Consider the following 17,252-nt stretch of genomic DNA (forward strand, 5'->3'; position numbering starts at 1 on the left):
ACCGTGCAAATATTATGATATTATATCGTTTATTCAAAGGTATTATTGTCTTCATAATAATACTTATGTTTGCTTACATAAGTATTTATAAGAACATCTTACCAATTGTGGATAGAGTTAGAATCACAACTGAGAGTTCAGTGATTCAGACTGGCCATGTGAAGGAGGATCGGCCTCGTTACCAACTAACAGATGAAAAGCCAATAATGGTGGACAGCGAAGGGGCGACGCAGATATCAAATGGCACAGTAATGGAGGCTCGGTACAAACTAATGAACAACGAGTCAACAACCAAGAGCACGGTAACGGCAAACTTTGACGTAAAGAAGTGCCCCAGCGTTTTGAATTACACGATGTACGGTCATTGGAAGTCGAAAGCCATTAATGCACAACAAAAGATTGAAATAGAGAATTTCGTAACATCTGCAAGGTTAGAACACGGCCTCCCGCCTTCCTTGGAACGAAAGGATAAATTGTGTGGGAACGTAACTTTTCCAACGGACGTAAGACCGAATTTAAAATGGTTCCGTGCTCTGTGTGATCCTAAAGGGGAACACCCATGCTGTGTTAACAATCAGTGTTCGTCCAGATCTGTGGGAGAGTGTCAATGTGAAACGTGCTTTGACATGCGACAGCCATTGCATGCGGAATATTCGGAATGGCTTCCGAGAGAAGAAGGATGCCGTATTAAGTATTTCAACCACAAAGAAGCATGTGACGTGTTAAATGATGTTTCTCTAATTATGGTCGGTGATTCTTTAATACGTCATCTATACACAGCTTTCGTTATGTTATTGAAGAACAACCTAAAGGATGCGGCTATTAGTGACCACGCCCCAACAGGTAACGATATTTCTTCTGGAACACTTAATGTCATTTTATGTACAATATCCGTCCACAATTTCTCATTAACGCTCAATCAATTTTGCCTGATTTATTTACACAATCGTATACTTGCGGCATGCGTATTGAAGACTACTGGATTAATCCGAATTCCCCCACTAACGCAATCTCCCCTCTACGCTCACATTTATGAAATCATATAAACACGACACAGGACAGTGTTGTCAACGGATTTGTTTGTTTTAACTTGATGGAGATGAAGCTTAAAACTGAACTCTAATTACAAAACTACAGAAATAATTAAATAAAAATAATTAACGCCCGAAATAATCGCCATACATGTTTTCGATTTGTAGAACAAACATGGCGATTGTACGGCGTACAAAAACAGGAGCAGGCCACGCCCACATCCAGTACATGCCTTGTCATCCACACTGTCCACATCCGGCTAGTAATATTTCAACTACCAATTACCTCCTGATTGATTGACGTTTTTTCAATCAGTTTACTGAAACTATTATTGCTACACAATTATTATGTCTGATCAGGTACATATTATTTTACTAATTAGACGAAATAAGAAAACCACGATGTACTTTTGCTCTACAAATATGAGAAAAACTGCCTTATTCCAAACAATAACAAATCTACCAAAACCTACCAATGTTTTCTTATTTCTTGAAAAGTTTTACACAACAGCGTAGTAACACCAACAAATTTCTAGTAATATAAAGTCTAGTATTATCGTTCCAAAATATATCCAAAGCAGCAATAAAACTGTTGTTCTCTCCACCAAAGAAGTATGTCTTCACTTCAAAATGTCTTCACCATCTTGTGAAGTAGTTATGTTCCTTGATGTTATGTCAACAACATAGAATTGGTTGGTGTTCGTGGATTTGTTATTGTTTGGGGTAAGGCAGTTTTCTCTTATTTTTAGAGCAAACGTACACCGTGGTTTACAAATTTCGCCATTCAGACATAATAATTGGTACATGTAGTTGAAATATTGCTAGCCAGATGTGGACAGTGTGGTTGACAAGGCATGAACTGGACGTGGGCGTGGCCTACCTCTATTTTTGTACGTCGTACAATCGCCATGTTTGTTCTTCAAATTGAAAACAAGTATGGCGATTATTTAGGGGGTGAATTTGTTTTATTTAATTATTTCTGTAGTTTTGTAATCGGAGTTCAGCTTGAAGTGCAAGCGAATCATTGAATTAAAATTGTACAATATGTCAGTCTCGAAATATCTTATATTGTGTCAAGACGACGTTATCCCAATTTTCTCCACCCACCACCTCTCTCTCTCTCTCTCTCTCTCTCTCTGTTTAATCGAAATTATTTTTTTTTACTTTCAGATGCTAGGCGAAGATGTTCGGGCATGTACATATTCTCAGACAAGAGATGTCGGGCTTACGTCGATCATGACATTCAAAACATTTGTAGTGGACATAATTTCAATTTGAAGTTTTTTGAATATTACAGTACAGGATATTCTGTAAATATAACACAACTCGCCATAAAGATTGTAAACGCACCAAAAACTATTCTACTAGTGGGCGTGGGATTACACGATAACTTAAATTCCAAACATATTCAACGTAATCTTCTTCAACCCCTTCTCAACATTCTCAAATATCAAACATGGCCGAAATTTGTATGGGCCACGCCGCATTCTGCTGGAATTTTAAAAACTGACTCAATTAAAGCACAGAGCAGATCATCTTTGGTCTCATTTATACGAGAAATAGATGAGTATTTAAAAGTTCACAATATAGCCGTGTTTAATACTTTCCACGTAACTAAGAATGTAATGAGTTTTGACGGAACACATTATGGTCTGGGAATAAACTTATTAAAAAGTCAGATTTTGCTAAATTATATCAAAGAACTTAGTGATGGTGGGAGTTTATAATATAAATTAAGTTGTGTTTTTTTTTTATGATTTGTTAATAAATTTATATTACAACATTCAATAAATCTCAGTTCTTAGATATAAATATTTATCACCCAATAATACATTCTACAGTAGATATCGCTAGTGTGATAAATTTCATAATCTACTGCGATATCTCCTTAGGAGATATCGCTTTACATGAATTTGTACGGCGTATTAAAACAGAGACAGGCCACGACCACATCCAATATATGCCTTGTCAACCACACTGTCCACATCCGGCTAGCAATATTTCAACTAACAATTACCCCCTGAACTATTTTTTTTTATTTCAAAGAACAGTTCATTTTTGTATTAAAAGTAACTTATTTCTTATTAAAAAAGGAACTATTTTTATTTAATTGGCCTTGATGGAAAGACTGGGTCAACATAAAGGACTTTGCAATGGCTGAATTGCTGTCAAAAAATGATGTATCACTACGCCATGTAATCAGGTTCAGTAAAAGTGAAATCTATAGCAAATAATTATATTTATTTATTGGTGCATGTAAAAAGGGATTGGGTGATAAATAAAATCTCCTACTCGTCTTTTTTGATATCAAAAAATATCAACGCTCGTCGATAAAGTAAAAAGAAAAAAAAAACTCGGCAGAGCCTCGTTTGTTTTTACTTTATCGACTTCTGTTGATATTTTTTTTATATAAAAAAGACGAGTAGGAGATTCTCTATGTACTCCCCAATTCATTAAAAGCACCCCATGCTTTCCGGCACCCTCCCATTTCGAAGGAGGTCTGCTATTGTTTCGATATATTTTGGGTAGCTTGAAATGCTGAATGGCCGTCAGTCTTTAGTTATGCTTGGTCCTTCCGACCGCCGTGTATTACGCATATACGTAAACTGTTTTGTTTTTTTCCTGGTCAAAAATTTTGTTTTACTTTCCTGTAAAACCAGTAGTTTAGAGAGTCAACCTTCTATTGTATCGTCGCTGTTGTTACTAATTATAGTTACCCCTGCATCCATTGTATCTAACAATGTATCGACGTCCTCTTGTGCACACTTGGGATTGTCTGCTTCGATGACAATCATCAGAATCAGAACCAGTAAGACTACGAGAACGACCGGTATCTGATGTCGAATTGAACTTGTGTGACGAAGGACCTTTGTTCGCTTTGGAGAAGTTGATCTATGAGCAGAGATTCGAGGCATCCGATTAAGTGATTCCTTATGTGGACGTGTTCTGGTGCTTTTACTTCTAGATGATCGCGAGCCAGATTTGTTGGCTAATTTGCAAATAGCCTGTCCCATAGTCTCAAGATGCTGCGACATAAGATTCATAGTATCTTGAACTGATAATAACATACCAGGTTGTTTAGCTTATTTTCCGAGTGTGTCACTGGAACTGGGTACCCCCACTAGATATTTCATCTTCTAAAAGAGCTTGTTCTTCGTCCGTGACAGCATTCAACGCCTTAATAAATAAGGCGAAACAGGCTAACGCAAGGTCGGGTCAATAAAAGCGTAGCAACCAACTAAAAACAGCAGTTGTGTCAACTACAAAATAGTAGAACGAAACAGTAGAACTCAAACTACTTGACCGACAGTGTCTTATGTATCAAGAAGAAATTCTACCAAGAAAAAAAAACCACACAACACGTGGCCACGAAGTTCACGCTCGGAATGAAACTGGATGTCCGCGCCTTCTCACATGGCTTTGTAGTGACGTAACTATGATGATGTAGAATTATAGCTAACCCCCGCATCATGTATAGTCAAAACCGGAAACGAGTCATGGTTTTCGCCCCATATCTAAAATTGCCCCCGAAGAACATTTTGAAAATAGAACGGTCGGCAAAATGTTTTCCAGAGATTCCGACACCCGTGAGTACAGCAATCAACTAATCAATCCTATCGTTGCAGCTTCCAATAATGATGAGACAATTATTGATGGTGCCCGAAAACAAAATGCGCATAAACCAGACTGATTAATCTAGAGTGGCGCTATGCGCTGTTTGCAGGCCTGGAAATAACGGTTTGAAATGTACCTGACAAAATGTCAGGCACTAATTAAATAGTACCTGACATTTTCAACTTAGTGCCGAATATGTATTAAAAATATCAATAAAAAACGACAAATCAGTGCCGGACAAAGTGACAGGCACCAGAGGTTTTGTGCCTGACAAGGCCTGAATCTGTGCCCGACATTGTCTGTGACAGGTGCCTTATTTCCAGGCTTGGTTGTTTGTTACACGATACGGAGAAGCCCATTAGGGTCAATCACGTGAAACAAAAGTGTTCTACCTCCCCACTGCTTCGTTTCACAAATTAATTTAGGAATTGGTAAAAATACATAAACATAAATTCAGCCCGACCCCAAATACCCAGAAAGAAACATATTTATATTTAAGTGGCATTTAGTAGCTTCGCCTTTAACACTACTTGTGTTTTCTCTCTCTCTCTCTCTCTCTCTCTCTCTCTCTCTCTCTCTCCCCTTAAACATATACACTACATTAATCCAACCTCGTGGGTTTTCTCCGGGTCCTCCGGTTTCCTGCCACTGCTAAAGACCCTTACGCGCAAGTAAAATTATGGAAATAAAATTGAACCATGTGTTAGTCCCGAAATGACCTAGTTTGTGTCGAGTGGACGTTATACACCATTTCTCTCTCTCTCTCTCTCTCTCTCTCTCTCTCTCTCTCTCTCTCTCCCCTTAAACATATACACTACATTAATCCTATAAACCGATGTCCTGTGTACAAAGTGGTACACGATACCCCGGGTCTTACAAATTTCAATTATCTTAGACATGGATGTCAATTTGTGGTGAGTAGAATATAGTTGATATAACGTGGCTTAATTCGTGTCTGTATTAGGTAGATCTGGTACACGATACCCCGGGTCTTACAAATTTCAATTATCTTAGACATGGATGTCAATTTGTGGTGAGTAGAATATAGTTGATATAACGTGGCTTAATTCGTGTCTGTATTAGGTAGATCTGGGGGTTGTTTCAATGCGTTTTTGGCTTCAAAATACATTATGGGAGATTAGATAAAGTGCTAGCAGTTCTCACTATAACAGTTAAAAACTAGAGAATGTAAAGGCAATTTGCTGAAAATTTCAGTCAAATTGATCCACTCTGAACCGAGAATTTAGCGATTGAATTTTAGGCCTAGCCTCGATCATCATTACTAAAGTCGGTACGATAAAAACATTATCGATTATCCATTTTTTGATTTAATGATCAATGAGCGTTGAGCAGCAGATCGGATTCTAAGTCATTAAATATCGCATGCTAGCGATGACATCGGGAGTTTATTATGGTCTCGAAAAGTTAATTAATGTCTAATTAATAATTTAGATAACATTTCAGGCCTAAAGAAAGACCCGCAGATTTAGCTCTTGCATAATGTATGTTTAATCTAGTAAAACCACAGACTCTACTTCAATCCATCTCGGCCGTTGATAAAAGGAGCCGAAATCACATTGCAGAGTTTATGCCAACCGTCTGGGGTTCGTTTACGTCCGGGGGGTGGATTGCCGAATGGTTAGCACGTGCGCGCTGTATCATAAAGCCTGTCATTGTGTCAACTGGCGTGGTTTCGAATCCCAAGGAGAGGGAGAGAGAGAGAGAGATTGAGAGAGAGAGAGAGAGGGTTTAACGTCCACTCGACATAACTAGGTCATTTCGGGACTGACACATGGTTGAATTTTATTTCAATAATTCGCTCGCGCGTAGGGGTCTTCAGCAGTGGAAGGAAACCTGAGGACCCGGAGAAAACCCACGAGGCTGGACAGGCGACCCTACTCCTTGTCACGTACAATCGAGGATTCAAAACCACACCAGTTGATTCAATGACAGACCTTATGATACAGCACGCATTTGTTAACCCCCTGATAAAACAATGAATAACAATACCTAGATGCAGCGGTCTTTCCCCATGGATCGATACACTTGCACCTGTAATAGAAAACATGTTATTTTACAGTATATTTTAACATTAAAGACCAATCTTTTAGCCTAAAATGTCACAATCTGATTAAAACACAGTTACTATTTCGTTTCGTTTTTTATAGTTCAAAATTTCGTTTTACTTGTCATTTGTAGTACCACACTAGGATCTGGAAGAGTTGTTATATTACCGAAGTTTTAGTTGAAGTGATGGATTGAGCAATGAAACGGCGACTCCTTGGCGTGCCATGCACAGAACAGTGGGTAAACCACTAGAAACGTCAACGCTGTTTGATTAATCAATGTCTGACGTCACAGCGTCAAAAGCCGCTCGTACGACCTCTGACACGATCTTCGAGTACAACTTGTCAGATCTTCATGTAGTTAGGCCATCGAAAGTATAACAAAAACGAAACGAAATATATAGATCTGTATTTTAATCAGATTGAAAATGTCAGTAAAAATATCGAATTTGTCAAAACTACAATTCAGATTGAAAATGTCAGTAAAAATATCGAATTTGTCAAAACTACAATTTCCGAAGTTCAACTAGACGTGGCCACGGTCATACCTATTTTGTTTTTGGAGACTGCGTGAGATTCGGAAATTTGAATATTTGTTACATCTTGCAATCTATGAAAAAAAATGAAATGGGGTTTAACGTTCTACTGTTCTGCTCCTAACCTGGGCTAATGAAGACGGGCATACGCCATACAGTGTGCGATGAGGGAAATTTTGCCTGGACAGCGGCACTACGGCCTACTCTTATATCGAATTCCAACTGTCAAGGGATATTTTACGTGCACGCCAATGTGTACACGGGACCTCGGTTTTTCGTCTCATCCGAATGACTAGACAGCTGTCCTTGTCAGGCCCTCCGTCCTGCATCACTGACAAAGGGAAAACACACCGGAAAATCTGGATGAACTTTCTCGGCCAATGCAGGGATCGAACACCCGACCTCCAGGCTAGCGAGCCAGCGCCTTACCCACTTAGCCACCGTGATCCCCTTGCAATCTATGAGATATAAACAATAATACAAACAATAATACTTACTGGATACAAGTCCGATGAAACAAAGTACAAGAACTAACGGTAAAACTTCCATGATCACCAACTGCCGTTTAAGATCTGCGTATCATCAATAGGACAGACAGAAATATTTATAGGACTAGCCAAAAATTATAATATGTACATATAACTAATTATGCAATTATCCGACCACATGTTTTGCCAGAATACATTTAACTAGCAGTTAACAGCAGTAGTGCACCGATATGAAATTGATTCTGCAATATACTTAGGATGCAATAAAAACGGAAACGAGATTGACATTATTCGAAAAATAGATATAATTTGGTTTTTATTTATATATATGGATCCGTTTAACTGTAAACTTTGTATTTATCACCCTTATCAAAATATTATTTCATAATTGTCTTCATTTTAAAATTTTATATCTTGGGTGTGAATAATTATTTATCACCCTTGTCAAAATTTTATTTCATAAACTAAACGAGTCACAGATGTTCTTTATGATCAATAATTGCTTTCTTTTTTATACCCACACATTTTATGTGGACGTGTAATGTCGTCACCCCTGTTCGTCCGTCCTTCTGCCCGTTCACATTTTGTTTGTGGACACTCTACAGGTCACACTTTTTATCCGATTTTGACAAAACTTGCGATATGGGTTGATATTCCAAAGATCTCGGTTCCTCTTGATATTGGCGGCGTGTATCGGACCGTAACGTCATGCATTATGACCCCTGATTGTACGCAAAATCACGTTTTAGCCCGTGGCCACTCTAGAGGTCACCATTTTCATCAGATTTTGATGAAAGGTAAAAGGTATGTTTATAACCCAAAGATCTCCAGTCGATATTGGGGCATACCAGATCATAACTTTCTGAATTATGGCCCCTGATTGTGGTCCCTCTAGGCGTCACAGTTGTTTATGAAATTTTAAAAACCGTTCAAATATATTACCTTAATGATGGCTGAGTTCGAATTTCGTGAAAATCCGACCGAAACTTCACGACAAAATGGAAACTTCACGACAAAATGGAAACTTCCCGTACCCAAATAGTGTAAAAGTATGTATTACCAAGGTTATGCACCCTCCCAATTTTTATCCGAAAAATCAATGGTTATATCACATAAATCTAGGTTCCTGTCGATATTTGTGCATATCGGACCGTAACTGATTGTACGTAAAATTACGTTTTTTTGCTTGTGGACCCTCTAGGGGTTGCTATATTTTTCTGATTTTAAAAACCGTTTAAATATATCAACGTTACACCATAAGGACGGTTGATAATGAAGTTCGCAAAAATCAAACCGCTCCCCTCTACGCATATTTTTATCTTTTTGAAAAGTTTCAACGCTCAAACTGCGTTTTAATACGTAGCCTAAGCCGAAAATGCTCATGGTCACACTTAGTCATGGTTTTGATGTAGTATAACTATACACCAAGCAGTGTACAGGACAAAAAGTTAACTCCCTTTCATTTCCCAAAAGACAAACTTGTTTCATACGATTTTTTTATTTCCGTTTTAATTCAGTTTTTGGCAAATGCCTTTAAACCGTCCTCATCGAATCTATAGCATAGCCATCCTTCCTTTTCCGATAAATTTATTGCACCGCTCTTATTGTAGAAATTAATGGCAATGCTGTTCCAGTCTAAAACGGCCCACTGTAGTCTCTTACATCCTTCCTCTACACAAATCTAAAAAAAAACAAAAAACACAATAGATTTAATTCATTGTATGTGTGTGTGTGTGTGTGTGTGGGGGGGGGGGGTAGCACGTGCACGCTGTATCATAAGGTCTGTCATTGAGTCAACACGCGTGGTTTCGATTCCCCGGCTGTACGTGAAAAGGAGTATAGGGTAGCCTGTCCAGCCCCGTGGGTTTTCTCCGGGTCTCCCGATTTTCTCCCACTGCTACGCGCAAGCGAATTATTGAAATAAAATTGAACCATGTGTTAGTCTCGAAATTACCTCCTAGTTTGTGTCAAGTGGACGTTACCCCCGCCTCTCTCTCTCTCTCTCTCTCTCTCTCTCTCTCCGGAAAAATTAGTGACATGACTCATTTCAGAATGTTTTTTGTCCTGGACCTATATATTCGAATGAGAAGATCTTAATCTGTCAAATTCATAAAAAAATCTCGAAACAAAACGAAAGTTGTTAACATCTATACCCCAACGTCATTCACTAACTTCCGGGTGTTGACGTGGACCCGATTATACCGTCCATGCTGCAAATTTTATGACATTTTTCAGACAAATCTACGCACGTGTCAGTCTTGTCAGCCATCTTTGATTAATAGACTAACGGGCAATATACAACATTTTATTGTTGGTGTAGTGACGTCATACCTGTGATAATTTCTTTAGCGTGGCATGACCTATGCCCTTGTGACGTGAGGTAGGTGTGACGTATAAATCTTCCATGTATATACACTTCCCCTCCCAGGTGCTGTATATATAGTAAAATATACAGTAGCCAATTAAACCACTAGATTCACTGCCATCTGAAATAAAAACACAATATCCTATAGAACCGCGGGAATTTCCATAATACAAAAAAATGAGGTTTAACGTCCTACTTATCTGAACCAAACGGGCTAATGAAGACGGTTATACGCCATACTTTATTATTATTATTATTACAGCATATTTATAGTGCACCCTTTCATATAACATGTTCAGGGGCACTTTACAAAGTGACAATGTAAATCATACATAAACAACAAGATTATGGACATATTAACGATTGTATACAGAGTCAGTTAAAAGCCTGATTAAATAAATGTGTTTTAAGTTGGTTTTTTTAAAAGAATATAGAGATGTACAATATCTTAAACTAAATGGTAGATTATTCCATAAAACAGGTGCTTGATAACTAAAAGAGCGCTGACCATAAGAGACTAGTTGAACAGTTTTGGGCTTTAAAAGTAGTTTATCTGATGTACGTAATGTTCGGCCAGGTGTATAAAGTTCTAAAGGATCTGAGAGGTAAATGAAATGAAATGAAATGGGGTTTAACGTCCTATTGTTCTGCTCCTATACTGGGCTAATGAAGACGGGCATACGCCATACAGTGTGTTATGAGGGAAATTTTGCCCGGGCAGTGGCACTATCGCCTACTCTTATATCGAATTCCAACTGCCAGGGGAGATCTGAGAGGTAAACAGGAGCTAAATTATTTAAACATTTAAAAGTAAGTAATAAAATCTTAAAATCAATTCGATATTTAACAGGTAACCAGTGTAAATTATATAAAACAGGAGTTAGGTGGTCACATTTCTTAGTTAAAGTAACAAGTCTAGCCGCAGTATTCTGTACTTTTTGTAATTTATCTATAAGCTTTAAAGGTAAACCAACTAAAAGTGAATTAAAGTTATCTAATCGAGAAGTGACCAGAGAATTAACAAGTGACTTAGTGGCCTCTACAGTTACACATTTACGTATTTTACCTATATTTCTTATATTAAAATAGCACAATTTACAAATATTATTTACTTGAGCTCCCATAAGCATAAAACTATCAAAGATTGCGCCAATATTACGAGCAGAATAGGATGAAAATATATCACAATTACCAATTACAACAGGGGGGTTATCATGTGCAGATGAACTTAATTGATGCCTTGAGCCTAATAACAAATATTCGGTTTTATCATCATTCAATTTTAGAAAGTTCTTTGACATCCATTTTCTAATTTCACTAATACAGTTCTCAAGTTGCAATTTTGATAAATTGAAAGAAGATGGACAATTAGGTGTAAATGAAATATATAATTGAGTATCATCGGCATACAAATGAAAGCTGAGGCCATACTTTCTGACAATATCGCCTAATGGTGACGTATAGAGGGTAAATAAAATCGGACCAGTGTGATATATACTCTTCAAAAAACAGTATGGGATATTCAGAAACAATACAAAACTTCGGAAATGCACTGCTGTTTTAATTAGAGGTAACCAGTGTATGTTAATAACAGGCCAATTGCCTACACATGAACATAAACAGTTCATATGGGCGGCTTATATGACGGCCCCATTTCACTCACAAAGAGATACACCGTCAAAAGTGAAAATGGACGTTTTTGATTTTTGTCTTAATAATGAGTAATAATAGCTCCACCATTCAGCAATTCGTCGTGGCATGCTCTTGCAGTGCCACGGTCAATTCTTGCAGTGTTGTCGGTTGACGTTGACGTTGACGAACACGTCTCCCGATCAAATTAACCGTAACACACTAAAGCAAAGATACGCTAAACAGTAAATCTTATGCAAGAAACGATAGGAAAGCAAACATGGATAGATAAACCAGCCCGCGGCAGTTTTCATCAACTCTTCCTGGAGGTGTCAAATTTGACAAGGAAGACCCTCCCACGTGTATGGCGCTATTGTGTGTCGCATGTGCAGCTCAGTGTTTTTGTTGGGGCGATAAGTTCTTCATCTGTGAACATACTCTTAAAGCATGTCAAATGTCCATGACTATTTATCATATCGCAACCTGCATTGGTATTTGCATTTCAATATCACCTACTTTTTTAAAGAGTATATATATATATAGAGAGAGAATTGAGGTTTAATATTCACTCGACTCAAACTAGGTCATTTCGGGACTAACATATCGTTTAATTTTATTTCAATAATTCGCTTGCGCGTAGGGGTCTTTAACAATCGGGGTGGGGAAACCGAGGGACCCGGAGAAAACCACCGAGGTTTGACAGGCGACCTTACTCCTTGTCACGTACAACCGGGGATTCGAAACCACACAAGTTGACTCAATTCAATGACAGGCCTTATAATACAGCGCGCATGTGCTAACAATTCAACCCCCCCCCCCACGCCCAGTGTGATATAAGAGCACTTATGCGCTTCCGCCTGGTTTTCGCCGAATTTCGTCTGCCAATGGTTCTTTTACTGGACCACCACCGAGTACACTGCTGGGTCTCATTTTTTCTCCCCATCTTATAAATTAGAAGCTTTTCTGGCATTCATTTGGAACTGCTCATCAAACCGATTAGAAATAACAATACAAATTATAAAAAAAAATAATAAATCGAAATCTGTGAAAAAATGCATACATACTACATTAATGTATGCTTTTCGATACATTTTAAGTTTTTAAAGAATAAAACAATGTGTTTATACCTGGATTCAAACTCTGAACGACGAGGCAACGAAACAAAGGATTGGAACCAAATCCATCTTTTCTTAAAGCTAGAAGAAAAAGAGAAATAAACACAAATCTATTTCAAGTCGATATACAGAAGCCTAGAATAGAAACTAGTCGTTTAGTGGAGTATAGAAACAAAATTCTAGGAAAACACGTTGGATCCTCAGTGAATAAAACGGTTTTTTTTGTATTTACTGACAGCGTGACTTATATTTTCTGGAGATTCACTACTGCAGCCTACTCCTATTTGGTTCTACAACTGTCATGGGTTCTTGACACGGGACCTCGGTTACCCTAATCGTCCCATCTGAATAACTAGACGTGTTTTGTTACCAAACACTCGTCCTGCTCTGACAAGGGGGAAACCAGTGTGGTAAATCCCGAAATATTTTCTCGATTAGTGAGCCTCGACATAAACAAGGTCATTTCGGGACTAACACATTGTTGAATTTTATTTCAATAAGTCACTTGCGCCCAAAGGGTCTTTAGCGGTGGGAGGAAACCGGAGGACCCGGAGAAAACCCACGAGGTTGGACAGGCGACCCTACTCATTGTCAGGTACAACCGGGGAATTGAAACCACGCCAGTTTGACAGACCTTATGATACAGCGCACACGTGCTAACCATTCGCCCCCCCTCCCCGTAATTATAAATTGGCTTAGGTTTACTGTTGTCGCTACGAATTTGGTGAGGGCCAAGTTTGAACTCTGACATAGCCCTACCCAGCACTTCAACGAATCGATCGATGCTCCCCAGTCTAGTACCTAGGCTACTCATCGAACAACGGATTGGTCAATGACTAAAGTTTTATATTAAAAGACAATAATGGTGTCAGTCATTAACACATATGTGATAGAACTTGTTAGTCTTCGAAGGAATTACTAGTAAGCAGAATTTCGCCCGTACATCTGTTATCACTCGTCACTTCAGTCAGTTATATAGAGGGATAACTCGTATTTTCCTTTTGAGTTCGTCACTTTCGGTTGTTTGTACCGGCATTACGCATCTATCGTAGCAATGATCTCTGTGTTAAAATTATATTTGCATCGTGTTTAACCAGTTCTATCACATATGTGATACTGACTGACAAAATTATTGTCCTTTAATTATGCAGTCAGTAATGAAAGTTTAAAATCAGACCGACATTAAAATTCTTTTTTTCTAAATCAAACCACAATTGTATAATAAAACTGTGAGTTTATAGTCGAGCTCACTTACTTTCAACAGTCATGTGACACTCCTTCAGCATCTTCTCAAATTCAGCCAATTCCTAAAATCGATAAATATAATATTTAAAACCATTTACAGGATTTACGTACAGATAAAATAACAGCACTTTAGGCCCCCGGGTAAAAAAACAACAACATTGGGGCCGCTATTAACACAAACCACTCATAAGAGAGAGAGAGAGAGAGAGAGAGAGAGAAAGAGAGTTAACGTCCACTCGACTTTAGCACTTTATCTAATCTTTCATAATGTATTTTTAAGCCAAAAACGCATTGAAACAACCCCCAGATCTACCTAATACAGACACGAATTAAGCCACGTTATATCAACTATATTCTACTCACCACAAATTGACATCCATGTCTAAGATAATTGACATCCAGGTCTAAGATAATTGAAATTTGTAAGACCCGGGGTATCGTGTACCACTTTGTACACAGGACATCGGTTTATAGGATTAATGTAGTGTATATGTTTAAGGGGGGAGAGAGAGAGAGAGAGAGAGAGAGAGAGAGAGAGAGAAATGGGGTTTAACGTCCACTCGACACAAACTAGGTCATTTCGGGACTAACACATGGTTCAATTTTATTTCAATAATTCGCTTGCTATGGGTCTTTAGAAGTGGGGGGAAACCGGCGGACCCGAAAAAACCCCACGAGGTTGGACAGGCGACCCTATTCCTTGTCACGTACAACCGGGGAATCGAAACTCTGCCAGTTGACTCAATGACAGACCGCGTGATACAGCGCGCACGAGCTAACCATTCGGCCACCATCCCCCACCCCTCCCACTCATACGAATAACCGCTCACGGGAATAAAACTGCCAGTGGTCGATAAAATAAGTGTTTAAATAGAGAGAGAGAGGGAGAGAGAGAGAGAGAGAGAGAGAGAGCTCAAAACAAACTATGTAATTTCAGGTCTAACCTATGGTTCAATTTTTATTTCGCCTATGGGGAAAACTAGGAGGTTGGACAGGTAACGCTACTATGTGTCACGGACATCCTCGGAATTGAAACGACGCAACTGAAGGACAAACCTTATGACCATTCGGCCACAGAACTTAAATGATGTGGTTTAACGTCCACTTGACACAAACTAGGTCATTTCGGGACTAACATATGGTTCAATTTTTATTTCATTAATTCGCTTGCGCCTAGGGGTCTTTAGCAGTTGGGGGGGGGGGGACCGGATGACCCAGAGAAAACCTACGAGTTTGGACAGTAGACCTATTCCTTGCCACGTACAACACGTACAACCGGGGAATCGAAACCCCGCCAATTGACTCAATGACAGACCTATGATACAGCGCGCACGTGCAACCATTAGGCCATCTTTAGTAGTGGAAGGAAACCGGAGACCCCGGAGAAAACCCACGAGGTTGGACAGGGATCCTATTCCTTGTCATGTACAAATGGAGAATCGAAACCATGCAACTTCACTCATGGACAGACCTTGTGATACAACGCGCTCGCGTTAACCATTCACCCCCCCCCCCATGCTTCTTAAAAACGGCTGTGTGCCGCGAGATCTTCCTAAGTGTGCCGCAAAATTTTGAACGGCACATTAACAAAATTTCTCACTAAAGAAGCCAGCTATTTGACTGATGAAATTAAAAACACTGAAATAACGTAAGTTCATAGCTGTGTTTTTCTTTATTTAGTTCGAGTCATACTATGTGTCTATGGCTAATCTGCCGTCTATGAATTGCCATGTTTTTATTTTGCAAAATTCAAATATTTTTTCATATATATTTAGCCATGTGTGCCGCTATTTTTTCATGTGTTCCAAGGTGTGCTCTATGTTTTCCCCAAGCGCTTCATAGCGACAGTGACTAAAGGGAGTTAACTCCAAATAACAAATTATACAAGAATATATGGTCAATGTTCGTGCACGTTTAAATTACACGTTTAAGTCCACTATTTTAATAGATTACCTGAATAAGTCGTAATATTTCTTCACAATCATCAACTCTAGCTCCTCTGATTCTATAGTCAGACATTGTTTATCGTCTTTAATACTCTCTAAAAGACTATCATCAAGTACAGCAGTAATTGTCAAATTCGCGGTGTTTTAAACCGAGTTGTCTTTCCTTACATTAGGATTCAGACTAGTGATTATATCCTCATTTAATTCAATGTTAAATGCATGTCATGTTTTTGGTCTGTAACATTTTTTGAACATTCTGGTTTATCTTTATAACAACAAAGACCCCAATAAGCCACAATTGATTGGTACAAATATTGAAGGGCGTTGACAATCCCGATTTCGTTGTTCTCCAGATCAAATGAAACTAAATACTGTATCGTCAGTTTCGTGGGTGATTTCCCTAATCTTTAGACCTGTTTACCACTCGATCCGTTCGCCTAAATATCATTAATATTCACCAAAACCTGATAGCGTTAGACCCCCAGCATTGACAATGTGATGATGTAGGTCAATATAAACCCGCTCTCACAATCATGAATATATTGGCATGGTAAACGTGACTATTATGCCGTCTATACACCTAGGTGTTCTAATCCATTCAATAGAGTCGAGCTACTAGTAATAAATGCCAGCCACTCGAGTTACTAACTAAATATTATATAAGCTTGGACCAGCCACTAACTAACTATTTTGGAGAGAAAAAACAGTTCGTATTTCTAGTAATATTGAGCAACACGTATTATCTATTGCTTGGGGTTTATCTTTCAAGGTAAGGCCGACTTATTGAATATTTCATTGCGTTATTATTGCCTAAATTATGATTTAAATTGCAACCTTGGTAGGATGTCGGTCCTCATCGTTTCCACAGCATTGCAGCCAGTCCCGGATTTAAATGAAGAGAGGCGATAGGTTACCCCCCGGTTGGTGCAGACAAGAGAACATTAAAGACCCCCTCCCCCATCCCTCTCCCCATCTTTCATTTTATTAAAAGACAAACTAGTTTCATATCAATTCTTTTTATTCCAGTTTTCATTCAATTTCCTTCAAACCGCCCAAATAGACCTTTCATTTTCCGATGAATTTATTGCACCGTACTTTTTGTAGAAATTGAAGACAACGTTGTTCCGATCTAAAGCAAGGGGTTGGATGGCCGGATAGTTAGCACGTGCGCGCTGTATCATAAGGCCTGTCATTGAGTCAACTGGCGTGGTTTCGA

At 38.7% G+C, this 17,252-nt stretch overlaps 2 protein-coding genes across 2 annotated transcripts; one reads left to right on the forward strand and one right to left on the reverse strand.

The window, feature by feature from the left end:
- The first annotated feature begins 603 nt into the window (after window positions 1-603).
- On the forward strand, window positions 604-2,849 carry LOC130013584 (uncharacterized). The gene is made up of 2 exons (XM_056102325.1): window positions 604-843; window positions 2,202-2,849. The coding sequence occupies exons 1-2, from the start codon at window positions 627-629 to the stop codon at window positions 2,756-2,758; spliced, it is 774 nt and encodes a 257-aa protein (XP_055958300.1). The 5' UTR covers window positions 604-626; the 3' UTR covers window positions 2,759-2,849.
- A 6,366-nt stretch (window positions 2,850-9,215) lies between these two features.
- LOC126827588 (thialysine N-epsilon-acetyltransferase) lies at window positions 9,216-16,191 on the reverse strand. The gene is made up of 5 exons (XM_050557074.2): window positions 16,044-16,191; window positions 14,101-14,152; window positions 12,858-12,926; window positions 10,068-10,222; window positions 9,216-9,417 (listed from the first exon to the last, which is right to left on the reverse strand). Exons 1-5 carry the CDS (start codon window positions 16,107-16,109, stop codon window positions 9,250-9,252), a joined length of 510 nt encoding a protein of 169 aa, XP_050413031.2. The 5' UTR covers window positions 16,110-16,191; the 3' UTR covers window positions 9,216-9,249.
- Window positions 16,192-17,252: the final 1,061 nt, after the last annotated feature.

Source organism: Patella vulgata, chromosome 7, assembly GCF_932274485.2.
Source record: "Patella vulgata chromosome 7, xgPatVulg1.2, whole genome shotgun sequence".
Taxonomy (NCBI): Eukaryota; Metazoa; Mollusca; class Gastropoda; family Patellidae; genus Patella; species Patella vulgata.